The sequence below is a fragment of the Solea solea genome, chromosome 4, assembly GCF_958295425.1.
Source record: "Solea solea chromosome 4, fSolSol10.1, whole genome shotgun sequence".
Classification (NCBI taxonomy): Eukaryota; Metazoa; Chordata; class Actinopteri; order Pleuronectiformes; family Soleidae; genus Solea; species Solea solea.
In genome coordinates, this window is record NC_081137.1 from 3,286,944 (window position 1) to 3,300,772 (window position 13,829).

General features: G+C 41.2%; 1 protein-coding gene across 3 annotated transcripts in view; it reads left to right on the forward strand.

The window, feature by feature from the left end:
- The first annotated feature begins 413 nt into the window (after positions 1–413).
- Positions 414–13,829, forward strand: part of gria4b (glutamate receptor, ionotropic, AMPA 4b) — a 116,820-nt gene continuing 103,404 nt past the window's right edge. For all 3 annotated transcript variants that reach the window (XM_058626508.1, XM_058626509.1, XM_058626510.1), the window contains exons 1-2: positions 414–664; positions 4,912–5,070. In XM_058626508.1, the coding sequence (XP_058482491.1) occupies positions 571–664; positions 4,912–5,070 (253 nt within the window). In that variant the 5' untranslated portion in view covers positions 414–570. The remainder of the gene's footprint in view (positions 665–4,911; positions 5,071–13,829) is intronic.

Below are 13,829 nucleotides of genomic sequence, written 5' to 3' on the forward strand. Positions count from 1 at the left end.
GGTTCCCTCGTGTGTGTGTGTGTGTGTGTGTGTGTGTGTGTGTGTGTGTGTGTGTGTCTGTCCCGCTGTGGAAACAGTAAACGCGCGTGTGCGCTGATGTCGCTGTGGTGTGAATTGAGCCGCATCCAGACGCACTGGCCGCCGCTGGCTACTGCTCCCCCCTCTCATCTCCTCCTCCTCTCCTCCCTCACCCACTCACCCCCACTCTCCTCCTCATCTCCGCTGTGGTGGCGGTGGTGGTTGTGCGCAAAATCTCCAGCGCCGGACGCACGGACGCAGTTTTGACGGCAACAAACGAGCGGAGGGAGCGCGACACTGCGGGAGGAGTACCGTCCAAGAGAAAAGAAGAAGAAGAAGAAGAAGAAGAAAAAGAAGCAGACATGGATCACTAAGGGACATTTCTACAGCTCCTTTTAATTTTTTCTACCTCTTTGGTTTAATTTTTTAATTCCTTCTTTCAAAAAAAAAAGAAAAAGAAAAAGGAAAACAGCCTGTGATGTTGCTTTTGCCCCGCGGGTGTTTTTAATTCGACCTGCTCGATGTCTCTCATCAGTTCATAACCGAAACAAAATGAGGATTTCTTCTCGACACTGGTTTCTGTTGATATTCTCCTCGGGCTTTTGGGGGCTGACGATGGGAGCTTTCCCGAGCAGCGTTCAGATCGGTGAGTGCATGCACCGTTTTTGAATGAATGAATGATGTGACTGGATAGGTGTGTGTGTGTGTGTGTGTGTGTGTGGACGGTCCTCTGTCCTGACACCATGTAACATGACCTCAGTCCAGCTGGTCCACTGTTTCACTCTCTCTTTGGTCTTCTCTGAAAACCATCACATTGTTTCCTCTCATGATGCTCTCTGTCTCTCCCTCACACACACACGCACACACACATGCACCTAATGCGCTCTGCATCTGCAGGCTACACTGTGTGTATCCCAGTGCAATCCGCCACTGCAGCAAAGTGTCTGTGTGTGTGTGTGTGTGTGTGTGTGTATTCCCTGAATGCAGCCTGTCTGCCTGTGCATTGACTGCTGTTAACACACTGGCAGACCCTCTGGTCCTATAACACTGCAATAAACCTCTGCCACACACTTCCATGCAGGCCGTCACACTAACACACACATGTCCAGAAAGACTCATTTCAACAGCCTCAACAAACCCTTATCTCTAACCCTAACCATAACCAGTTAATACTTAACCTTAACAACCTCACCCCAATTCAAATCTCTGCTCCAAACTTAACCTCAGAAATGAGATTTTGCCTCATTAGGGACCAGACCATGAGGACTATACTGGTCCTGACAAGGTCAGTGTTGATGCCAGAGGAGGTAACATTATGCAAACACACACATGCACATTCTGCATGTTTGCATGTAACAACTTGACCGTATGTGGAAATAAAGGTGTTAGATTGATGGTTGGTTTCAGTGCTGTGGAGCAGAGGAGGCAGATTGACTTCCATGATTTAATGACACTGGGACGAAGAGACGAGCAGAAAAACCTGTGACCTCCAGTCTGTTCATGATCACAGCGTTCTCCTCGCAAATCAATCACAAAAGCAGTTGGCCATGTTTTTATTTTCCTTTCTGTTAAAATAACCCAAAGTATCTGTGTTTGTTCATATAAGAAAAACATTATTATTATTATTTTTACTTCTGCCTGTAGCTGGGTGGAGGAACATCACATCACCAGTGAGGCTGATGGAAAATGACAAGCTGCTCAAATGATTCACCTTGTCCTTTTATATTAACGTGACGCTGCTTCGCAGATCAGACATGCTCTCGCTCTGTTCTTGTTTTTCCAAAACACTCAGAAACTTTACATTCCGACAAGCACTTTGGTGACAAAAGCGGGAATTTAGTCTCTCGTGTTCTGCGCTGAAAAGCACATTTTCACATAGACTTTTTACATTTAAAATGAGTTATTTTTGCAACCAGTGGAGTCACCCCCTGGTGGCTATTCAGTATATTCTCACATCCTGATGAGATCCAATGGCAAAACAGAAGACTACTTTCATTTTTGTTTTCATTTCCTGGTCGACAAATGTTTGACCACCAATTCTACAAGATTTTTTCCTCTGTTTGAAGTGTTTACTGATAACAAATAATACATTTGTTTGCTGCAGTGCAGTTATATTCAGTATTTTTTAATGAAAATAATATATGAACTAAATGTTAAATACATGAAACAGGTAATTTGTTGAAAATCAAATCTTAAGTGACTTTCTGAGAGCAAAACTTGTGTAATATTGGCAAATATCTAGTAATTGGTCTACCTCTACAGTGCATATCAGTTTTGAAATGCAGCCAGTCCAGCATTTCATCAGCTTTTGGAGAAGGAAAACAACGTCTCTCTCCGTGCAGTCTGTTTCAAATAATTGTCCCCTCCAAAATAAATCAACACTGATTATCACAGGGACGTTTGTCGAACAACACAGAAGCAAGTGCACAAACACAGTCATGGCAAACACACGCTCTGCTGTGAACACCTGAGACGACACAAGAATTATCTCTGACCTTTCATTCATTCTTTTTCCGTTTATTTCAGAAAAGAATTTGAATGAAAACCTACGAAAAAGACAGGATTTAAATTCACCCTCACAGCGACCAAGGACGTCTAGAAATCTGATTTTACACAGTATTATTTTGCTGTTTCATTCATTAACTCTTATTCAGAAAGAAAAACGCTTGGCTCTGTGTCATTTACGACAGATTTGATTATTTCATCAGTGTTTGAAAATAATCTGAAATGTGTAATAAAGGGCAATTCCCACTGAGTGTGAGCCAAGATGTACAAACTGTTCACACCTTTTCTGTAACTCAGGGATTCACACTTCCTGTGAGCATGTGAGAGCAAGTGTGAGCCAGTGGCACATTAAATCATCGTCTCACTAAAAATATTACATGGAAATTAAAAAAAACAAAAAACACCCTGCTTCATCAGATTCATACGAGCGGTAAATTATTCTGAGGTTTGCCTTTTTAAGGAGGTCAAACATAAGAAGAACACGGTGGCATTTTGCTCTGAATGACATTTGCGCGGTCTCATCTCAGGAACTGTAGCCTTAAGTCAGAAAGTGTGAAACGTGGGAACAAACTGCTTCTAACTTCAAACCTCACTGACATTTGCACGACTCGGCTTTGTGGCGATATGTGTGTGTGTATGAGAGACGGAGAGGAAGCAAGAGCTAAGTCATCTGTGAGGTGTTTCCACACGGGAGCTGGAGCTAATGTACTGTAGGGGAAATACAGCCTATCGCCTTGTATCCGTTTGCATTCATATGAAACAGGTGATTTGCATTTTAACGGTTCGCCATGAGGCCTAGTGGTGCTTTAAATTACCCACAAGTTGCCATAGTATAGCATTAATGCTGAATTGACAGCACTGCAATATTGGAAATGTGATTTTTCTGACTAATATTGTCCTTTTCATTATTATCCAAGTCACAGCTGATGAAACACTCTACGTAACCTTTTTACCAAGCAGATTTCACGACTGATCAAGTTTACTTCTATTTAAAAACCAAAACCACATGACGCCTCTTGACCTGAACGGTGTCATATTTTGTCATTATGAAATATCTCAACAGTTACAGGATGGATTGCAGTTGAATTTGGTTCACACCTCCATGGTACCCAATTAAAGGCTGAACAATTACATTCAGTCAGTGTTTAATAGCCTTTTTAAAAACTGCAAAAATAAAAGTGTATTTTCTGGTTTCTTTGCTCCACATAAAGTAATTGAATAATTTTAGTTTGTGGACAAAACAAGAAATTTGAGAACATCATAATTTCCAGGTTTGAAAAAAACAAACAAACATTTTCTGACTTTTTGTGGACCAAAGGATTACTCAAATAATCAAGAAAACATTTGACGATTATGAAAATAATCATTAGTTGCAGCTCTAATTTAATCCAGGCTTTATTAAAGCCTCAAAGTCAATTAATTGACAATTCATAATTATTATCTGTCATTATCTGATGCATGAACTTGGCAAATTAATTAAAATTTACTAATAATAGTTCATATTTTTGGCTGTGTCATGATGTAGACTTGTATATGTCACAAACATAAACCCTATTTAAAAAAAAAAAGTTGATGTTGCCTTCTGGTTCTCCAAGGGACGCCACCAGGGGGCGACTCTTAAAGCAGTTTCTGTACGTCTGGAAAACACTTTAACACAATCTTAGCATCAGAACACACTCAATTCTGTATTCATAAACATAATACACTTTATTGACCCTTTAAAGGGCTGCTGTTATTGTTGTAGACCAACTCTTAACACATGCTCATGCAGCTGCTAGCATGGCTGTCACCTGTCATCATAACCCATCCCATAATATTCCTGTGACTAAATCCGACCACTGTAAAGACTCCGGCGTCTCGTTTTGCCCCCAAATGTCTCAGGTGTCGTCTCATTTTAGGCGTTCGCGCAGTAAAAGATGTGATGCAACGAAAGCAAACGCTCTGTAATGCAGAGTCTTTTCTTTTCCACTGGCACTGACAGAAAACTTATTTCGCTCTTTGATTCAGTTCCACTTCTCCACCCAGGACCCTCAGGGAGACTGCGGGACATCCTCAGCAGGGGAGGAACAGTTGAATATGACTTAGATTTTGAGTTTGAACACCTCCTCCGAGGACGATGCATAAGACTTGTGATGATTTTTTTTTACTCTCGAGGCTCAGATATTCAAGTGTAAACGGGTGATAACTCAGGAAGCGCGGAGGCTGGAGTGGCAGTTTCAGCGCATTTGTGGGTCGCTGAAGACCGAACGCTCACCTCTCAATCTTACTCGGTGGACATTTTTCAGATGGGCGGTGAGATTGTTTGGTGTGGGCCGTAATTGAAGTGTCTGCAGTGAGTGGATTCTTCCCCTCATCAGAGCCGTGTGCGTGTCTCCCTCTTGTGTTCAGGTGGTCTGTTCATCAGAAACACTGATCAGGAGTACACGGCCTTTCGTCTGGCAATCTTCCTGCACAACACCAGCCCCAACGCCTCGGAGGCGCCGTTCAACCTGGTGCCTCACGTGGACAACATCGAGACGGCCAACAGCTTCGCCGTCACCAACGCCTGTAAGTCGCACACCTGCCGCCTTTTCACGTCGTTTTGATGTATCTGAAGGTACCGTGTGTACAATTGCACCACAGAACCTATGTCATCTACTAGTATCAAAACTCAGACGAATGGACAGTTTGGATGATGATACACTTATAAAAAATGTACTTATAATAATTGTATTTTCAATTTCTGACAAGCAAAAACAAAGTCCACCTAAATTGTACACACTGGACCTCCAAGTTTGGGATTTCCATTGAACAAACATAGGATTCCTGGTGTGTTTAAATGGATAAAACTGTTGAACACTCATGAGATCGGGATTTGCCCATTCTCCTTGTTTCCAGCCTGTATGCTATGCTTAGTTAACAACAAATTAAACAGGTTTACGTAGGCGCACATGTACGCGTCCCTTTACTTCTGCTTGATGCTAAAGGTGGCTAGCATGGGTTAGCAGAGTAGTGTCTGCCAAAGCTAACATCTTAGCACGAGTTGTTAATGTTGCTAAAGTGATGGTGATGTGATGTGATGTCCGCCACTGTTGGATGAACATTGTCCAACAACAAATAGCAACAAGGAGAAAACCCTTGTACAAAAGGTGCTGGAATATTAGCATCCCAATGTTTGATTGGCAGATTCTCATGCTGCCATTTGGAAAGATAAATATTTCTCAAATTCTTCTTTTCCTTTTTATCGGTCACTGATTTTGCGAAATGAGAAATCATTAGTTTATTAATGCTTAATGCAGCTCCATTCAAAGTGAATGAGTAGTGTTTCAGTTGACGCCTCCACCACATAAGTGTAAATCAGCCCTAACTTTAAAGTTCAAGGTTATCTTTTTCATCCCTGAGGGTTAAATTGCAGTAAAAACACACATTTCACAGCAAATCACCTTCCAAAATGAGTTGTTTATAAATAACAACAGAGGCACAGACAAACAAGTCTTTTCAGTTTGTTCTGCATCTTTGGAGATTGAGTCTGCTGCAAGAATCTGCAAGATGTCACACAATCAGCTCATTCACCGTAGAAAGAGTCAAACATAAGGTTTGGAATCCTTGAAATAAACATGCATCACAGTTTACAAGGCAACACTGTGCTTCCATTTTGTCTCACTGTCTTTACTGCAGTTGTTTGCACACAGTCTTCCTGTGCAGTGAAGGAATATTACCAGCATTCCTGCTTTTCTCACCAGTGACTTAGATCATTTGATTAAACTGACGAGCTTCTTGTGCTCTCTTGCCACGTGGGACTTGGATGTTGCCGTACCCTCAGGTCATAGCAGTTTAAAATGACAGTTTTATGATATAATGAATAGAAATAATGGTTCACCTGGGGCGTAGAAGTTGCATGTTCTGAAGCTCCCGCAAGATGGTAAATGCTAATATGTATAATTATGATATAATGGGCATCAGCCACTCTGAACGACGCATGTTTTGGGTTTGATGATACTGTCACTAAAAGCAGCTGAGTGTTTGTGTGTGTGTGTGTGTGTGAGATGCGTCAGTACAGAGCTTCTGCTGCTTCACATCTGATCTGAGCTGCACATGCTGAAGGGGACAGCAGCTGGACACGTGTGTGTGTGTGTGTGTGTGTGTGTGTGTGTGTGTGTGTGAGAGAGAGAACGAGGGGGGGTAGGTGGGAGCAAAGACCATAAAACACTGCAGCCTGATGTCTCCTAGTATCTCTAGTGTTATCTGGTGTTTGCAAAATCAATGGCTAAATTAAGCAGAGAATGAAGTGCTGTTATTTTTGCTTGGTAATTGTGTGTGTGTGTGTGTGTGTGTGTGTGTGTGGGCATGTCTACATGCATGTGTGTTTGTTCACTAGAGACTGTTTGAGACATTTTCTCATCAGATCATCAGATGAGGGTTGTATATTTTATGGAAAATCTAGCATTTACATTTTTTTGACACCGTTCTCCCTTAAATTTACCCTTAACATATTGTGGCATACAATATGTTAAGGGTAAATTCTCAATATCTCAAAGCACCTTTATGGATGTTATTCGGGCTGACCGATTGTGAATAAATATCTAATTGCGATCATTTTTGACTGAAATTGTGATGTGATTTGTGATATCAGAGGGATTTTTACATTATTATTCCCATTTTCTTTTGAATAACATATTTGAAAATGACTACAAGAAACAAAGATGTCCTCATCAGTCTGCAGAATATGATCTGTAAAGGTCAGGACAATATTTGATCTAAAATGGTAATTTGACACACATTTAGGCTTTAGGCGATTTTGAGTAATTGTTCAGCCCTACACCAAATGACTTGTTTATCTGGAAAATGTAATGCATATCAAATATATGTACATTGTGTCTCAAGTACAAACCTCTGAATTACACCACCAATATTCTGAGCCACATGTAGTGAAACGGTCGATAGCTGCGCAATTACATGTAAAATAATCTCATTTACCTACATGCAGGGGAAACCCTGTAAGTTTAAAAATGGCATCCAGCTCCAGGGCTTTTAAAAGTAAAATGTCTGTATCTGTAGAGTTTACTGTTTATAAATGACCTCCAAGATGAAGTTACAGTAGATGAAGCTGTATTGATCTCTGTGGGGAAACGAATAGTGCCAGCAGCAGATAGAATAATGCAGGGGAAAGAGAGGAAATGTAGGTTACGCGCACGAGAATGGAATATAAGATGAGTGATCAAAACAAAGGCAGGCTAATGTATAGGCATATGCATAAGGATACAGCTGACAGTGTGGGAAAAAGCTGAATATCTAAATATATAGTGAGTATCATATTTGTACTTGCAGTATTTTTAGTTTCTATCAGTCACTTGCAGAACTAGAAATGAGAAATTTCAATAATTCCTCATTTTTGCGTGGATTCTATTTGAAAGTTTTCCTAATTGTCTTCCAAAACAGACACTTTTGCATTATATCTGAGAGTCATGTTACAATCGAGGTGCTAGAGTGCAGTCATTTCCAGTCAGGACCCACAGATGGAGTCGTTTAATACATTTTTCCTACTTTTTTTACTTAATAAAATAGACATGAAATCAAACATCCTTCAAATTGTCTAGGTTTAGGTGTCAAGATTAGTATTGTTTATGTAGTAATTGCAGTTTAACATCTTTCAAAACAGGTTCCCATACCATAAATTTAGGAAGCATTGCTCTAAAGTATACCCAGACATCTAATGGTGAGACGACTGATGGCAACACGTGGACACCTCTTCCCCAACCCTGTCAGGCAACTACAAAAACTAACTAAAAAAAGAACGCCCCATAGATAGAGTTGATTTATGAATCAACTTCTGCATTAAAATGTAAAACACACTCTCAGTCTTCTGTAGGAATGTGGCAGCCTCCTTAAAGCAAGAACCCTGCCTTAAGTCCTTTATAAAAAGCTTATTGTCTTAATTTGAAGCAATTATACACTTAAGTGTACATTCTAATGGGTGGTATATTCAATAGACACTCATAAACCATCCTTAATGTTAATTTAATTGCAATCATAGCTTAAAATTAACCTATTGAAGAAGTTGCCCTTGTTGGCCGTTTGAGAGAATACAGCTTTCAGGCACTTTGGCAATGGCTTCACATACTTTTTCTTTGAATAAAAGTATTATAGTCAGAAATGGTTTATTATGTACAAACGTGTCATGATTTACATTGTGAATTCAGTTTGTCGACTTTGTCCAAAGTAGGATCCCCTCTAAAAAAGTTGCACTCGTGGGTTTAAACTGGATATTTTCCAGGAACAGAAGAAACTATGGGATTTTTCACCTCTCGTCTAATGGCTGCACAGTCACAGGATGTGAGACTGCAGCCCATTGATTGGCCGAGCCAAATCAGAGCAGTATTACATGAGCCAGTCAATGCCTCTGATAGCTCAGGGCCAGCGGGAATTCTGAGATCGAACCTCATCGCTTGTTTTCACCACCACACCCACCCTCCCGCCCATCCCCCGCGCGCACACTTTTCACATTTCCCCGTCTCTTTTGTCTTTTTCCTGCATTGCTGCTGTTATCAAAGGCCCCTCAGATAATGGTTATGAATTGAACAGTGTTGCCGTGTGACGTTTAAGGGCACGGTACATACATTTGGGAGAGGCGGATGAGAGACAAACGAGATTAGACCATTCAACATCTCGACGTGCAGATGGGAATAATTGGTGGGTTGACGGGAGAAAAATAGGGCTGCACATTCTTTTTGTCATTGATTATAATTTTGTGGACTGTGACCCCCTGATTAATCTTTCTTTATTAACACTGTGGCCATTAATTCCTTTCACAAAAAATGATCTTTTCACTTATATCACAACTTTCAAAGGCCCCATTAGTGGTTGACACAGCAATGTCGTGTATCAGAATCAATTAAGTTATGACACCTTGGTGTAATTACTATGAACAGATGAGGCACTGCTAATATTCAGTAATTCCCTCAGGCTGGTGCTCGGGACTGGATTTAAGATGATTATTTGTCTTTCAGGAAACACGTGCAATAATAATGCAGTATTTGCATTCTCCACTTTATTGGGTACACGTGTTCAACCGCTCGTCAGCGCAAATATCTAATCAGCCAATCATTTGGCAGCAACGCAGCAAAGCTTTCAGGCCTGTAGACAAGGTCAAAACGGCCTGACGGAATTAAAATGGGCATCAGAATGGACGATTAAGAGAAAGGTGATTAAAGTGACTTTGACCATGGTAAACGTGCTCGTGTGAGTATTTAAGAATCTGCTGGGATTTTCCTGCACAACCATCATCACTTTAGAGAGTCTGAAAAAGAGAAAATATCCACCAAGCTGCTGCAGTTCTCTGGGTGAAATGTTGTCACTTTAATGGGTGGGAGTGTGTAATAGTTACTAGCCATCTATCTAGATCTGTCTGTCTGTCTTCCTCTTACAATTTCAATAACATTCAGTCACCACTCATATTGAGCTGAGAACATTTATTTAGTCGATGTATAAGTCTGATTTGTGCTCTTTTGAAGAATGCTGATTATGTGTAAATAATCAAAAATAAACAGTGACGTTATACCCGTGTTACAGTTTGGTATAAATTATCATTTTCTTTCATATACAGCAGCACACTCATAATAAGCTATTTCTTATAAATCAGTATTTAGTGAGAAGAATTAAAGAGCTGGCAGTAGAATACCAACGCAACAGACTGTCTGGCTTATTAGGAAACACTCAGCCAATGTGATGATCACGGATCTCTGCTGTCAAGGTGCCATTGCTGGTGATATGTGGACGTCCAGGACGGCCAGAGTTGGGCTGTGTTTGGTTTGTGTTCTTGTTCGTGTTTGAACTTCAAAGGCCTCTCAAACATTTGTTCCTTGGATGTGAAGACTTGTCCTCTGGGAATTTAGACTGAAAGTCGATGAGAATGTCTCAGTTTTTCTGACAACAACTGTGCACATGGAGGGAATTATCAATATGGTGGTGGAAAACCAAGGCGTTTGTCACCAGTGTAATGCAGATGGTGTGATATTCTTTATGTTTTCAGTACAGTACGTTAGATACTCTCACTGCAGACTTTGGCTCTTCATCAAAAACCGTCCTCTGTGATCTGATCACGTGTGAACAGCCTAAAGTATGACTAGGACTGGACGATATGGCCAAAAAATAGTGATATTTGAAGACAAAAATATATGATATAGAATATATATGAAAAGAAAACAATAACCACATGTTATACAAGAAACATTTTGCATATCTGAGAAAGAAAAAGACAATTCCTGCAGCCACATTTGAGGCCACAATCAACAGAAAAGGACAATTCCTGTATGTCAGTTCATATTTTGGGGCAAAATTGTTGACAATTATTGTTGTTAAACTGTCACCTCAACATCTTGCTTCAATTTTAATGTTTTTTCTGCTCATTTCCTGATAAGTGGGGAATAATTAACACTTGACTCCGCCTCTTTTGCCCATGGGACCAACATTTTTCATCACATTTGTCATCTTTCTAATTACAGCGGGATTGTTGGCTGTATTTTGTCACACCTGTACTCTAATGAGCTGCTGCTGCTGGTGTTTGTGTATTTTCTCGTAGTTTTTGTCTTGTTTTTAAATCATTTTTAATGGACAAACTGGCCAAACATCTTTCACATGTTTTGAAGATGACTGGATCAAAGAGTAGATTAAAGGTGTGCTTTTGATGATGTGGTGCTCGGCATAATGATGAGGGAGTTGGAGATAGGATATTGAATAAATTCACCTCTGGTTTTGGGGAGCAGTGTGTAATCATGGTGCACAGTGTGCAGCAAAGTGGGAATTGGGTCCCCTTGCCTTGATTATAAACTCAAAATTAAATGGATATTTAGGCTGACTCTTACCACTATCATGTAGAAAATAAAAGGAAAACCAATCACCGTGCCTCAGTGGAGCTGCAGACTTTCTCTGCGGTGTGTTACCTTATTCATCTGCAGCTCATTTTATCCCGCTGATCTTTATTTTCTGTTTCATAACCTCTTCACCATGCAGCCACACAAAGGTTTAAAAAGAAGTGAGGGGGGTGGAAGGGGTTAATTTGACCTCCCACACACCATCCCTGCCTTCGCCTTCATTGAAACAGTGACACTTTAATCTGCATTGAGTCATTTATATTCCGCGTGGCGCCCTGGCTCACTTCAGATCCAGATAGTGAGCAGCCTGTGTCTCTTACATGCACTTGTGCCGCATAGGAGACTCAACATCTTTTGCTCCTGCGAACACATGCCCTCCTTGTCCGTTCATGAGTATGAAAAAGCTCTCCCATTTGTGTTTTGCTTGCGTCTGTGGGCATGCACGCACAGAGTCTGGCTGTGCTGCTGTGTTAGCCCCATTTAAATCTATTATCTGTCCCTCCATGGGCTGCATTCAGAGGGGCTCTTTGCTCTGTAGTGCTGCCCTTTAAATGGCTGTCCATGCCCCTCATTTGTCTTAGGATTCTTCTGAAGCAGGAGGGAAAATGTACAGGCCTTTTGGCGATGCATGAACTCGTGTATGTGTGCGTAATAGCTGGTGTTGGGAGGAAAAGGGATGGGGAGAAAGAGGGGGGGGAGGGGCTGCTAATGAGAGATTAATGTGGCGAAGCAGGGAGGGGGATGGAGGAATTAGGAGGTGTGGGGGGTAAGGGGAAGAAAAGGCGATGGGGAAAAGGCTTTTTTTGCTATGAAAGTAGGGATTCATTAGTGCTGTAAAAGGTAAAATGTAAGCATGGTAATGTAAGGGCAGTAGTACAGTATTTTTCAGGTCTGCACAAGACTATTCTTCATTTATCTGCACTTATAATAAGTCAAATGTCATGGCTGCGAAATGTATTCGGGACATTTTGATGAAAAGGGACCTCTGCACCACTGTTCTTTCTCCCTGGTGCGTGTCTGGCAGGTAAAAATCCAACAAAAGAGTCGACTTTACAGTCATAGTCGTTTGCCCTTGAAATCACAGGCTGTCAGGTTCTCTATAACTGTCAAAATAAATGTCACATTTTCTACCAGGAGTCGAAAGGAACATAACATTTTTTTGTCAATGTGGGACCCCATAAGGGTTATATTCAGGCTGACCACATGGGTCCCAAGTGAATCTGTCCATCCATTTTTGTCTACTTTAAGCTCACGCCCCCTTGGTCATCTTTCCAGGCTACATTGTGGGCATGAGCTTTGAGGTCCCTTATGGTTTCAGTAACATGGGCCCCAGACAGGAAGCCCGTGCGGGCCAACATGGGAGGGGCTACTGTGGAAACTACGGCTTGGGACCCATATTTTCAGCCCAAATATAACCCTTATGGGGCCCACAATGACACGCTGGTTGGTGTTGCACGATATTGGACTTTATGCTGATATTTTTCAGGAGAGCTGGTGCCGATAACCGATATCCTTTCTTCCCTGCACCCAACTCCCCACAGTCATTTAACGCTTTCTGTAGTGAAATTGACGTTTTTTTCATACTTGTGTCACTGCAAATATACATATAAACTTTCCTGTATCCAATAAAAAGCCAATATCGCCTGATACCAATATCCTGCACATAGATAGTTCAGGTTTTTGAACTTTCTCAGGTTGTGAAATAAGGTACTGACACGTAGAGCGAGTCTGCTCTGTGTGTGCAGTAACAACTGTTTTGGCCGGAGAACAAGTCTGTGATGTCTTAAGAATATGTTTGGCTGCTTTATCTCACAGTTAGACGGCCTTTTCCCAACAGGAAACACATGTTTGTGCCACACTGTAAACCTTTGACTCCCTGCACCAAAGTCCATAGAGAAAATCAACGATTTTACATCAGGGCTCACAGGTGTTGCTGATCCACCACTGCCTCCATCTTCAAGCTCAAATGTGTTATTTTGTGACTTCTGTTTTCAAAGTCCTTCATTCACATTTACCTCAGTGACACAAAGTTGCCAGATGAGGCCGCAGTAGACCAGCAGCTCCTGTGTCCCTGTGAGCCAAAAATGCTGTTTTTCTGTATGGACTTTGGTGGTGTGGGAGAGTAGAAATAAAGCAGCAAACATATTCTTATGATGTTGTCGACGAGAGGTGATGCTTGTGAAGTGGAGAGAAAACTGCTTGTTTTACATAAGGAAACTTTCCCTTTTACGTTGTAGATTTAATCTTAGATGAGTTACACAAAATGTGCGCACTTGCTTTTGACATCTGTGTGAGTCATTGCTGCTTCCACTCCTGAAGAAAGAGTTTTATTGTGCTGCGTTTTTCACATTTTGTCTTTAGCGTTGCATCACACCTGAGAATCCTTAACCGTAGAAATAAAATAGACTTGTGTCTGTTCAGAAGTGACACCCCAAGAGTACAATTGAAGTAATGTAT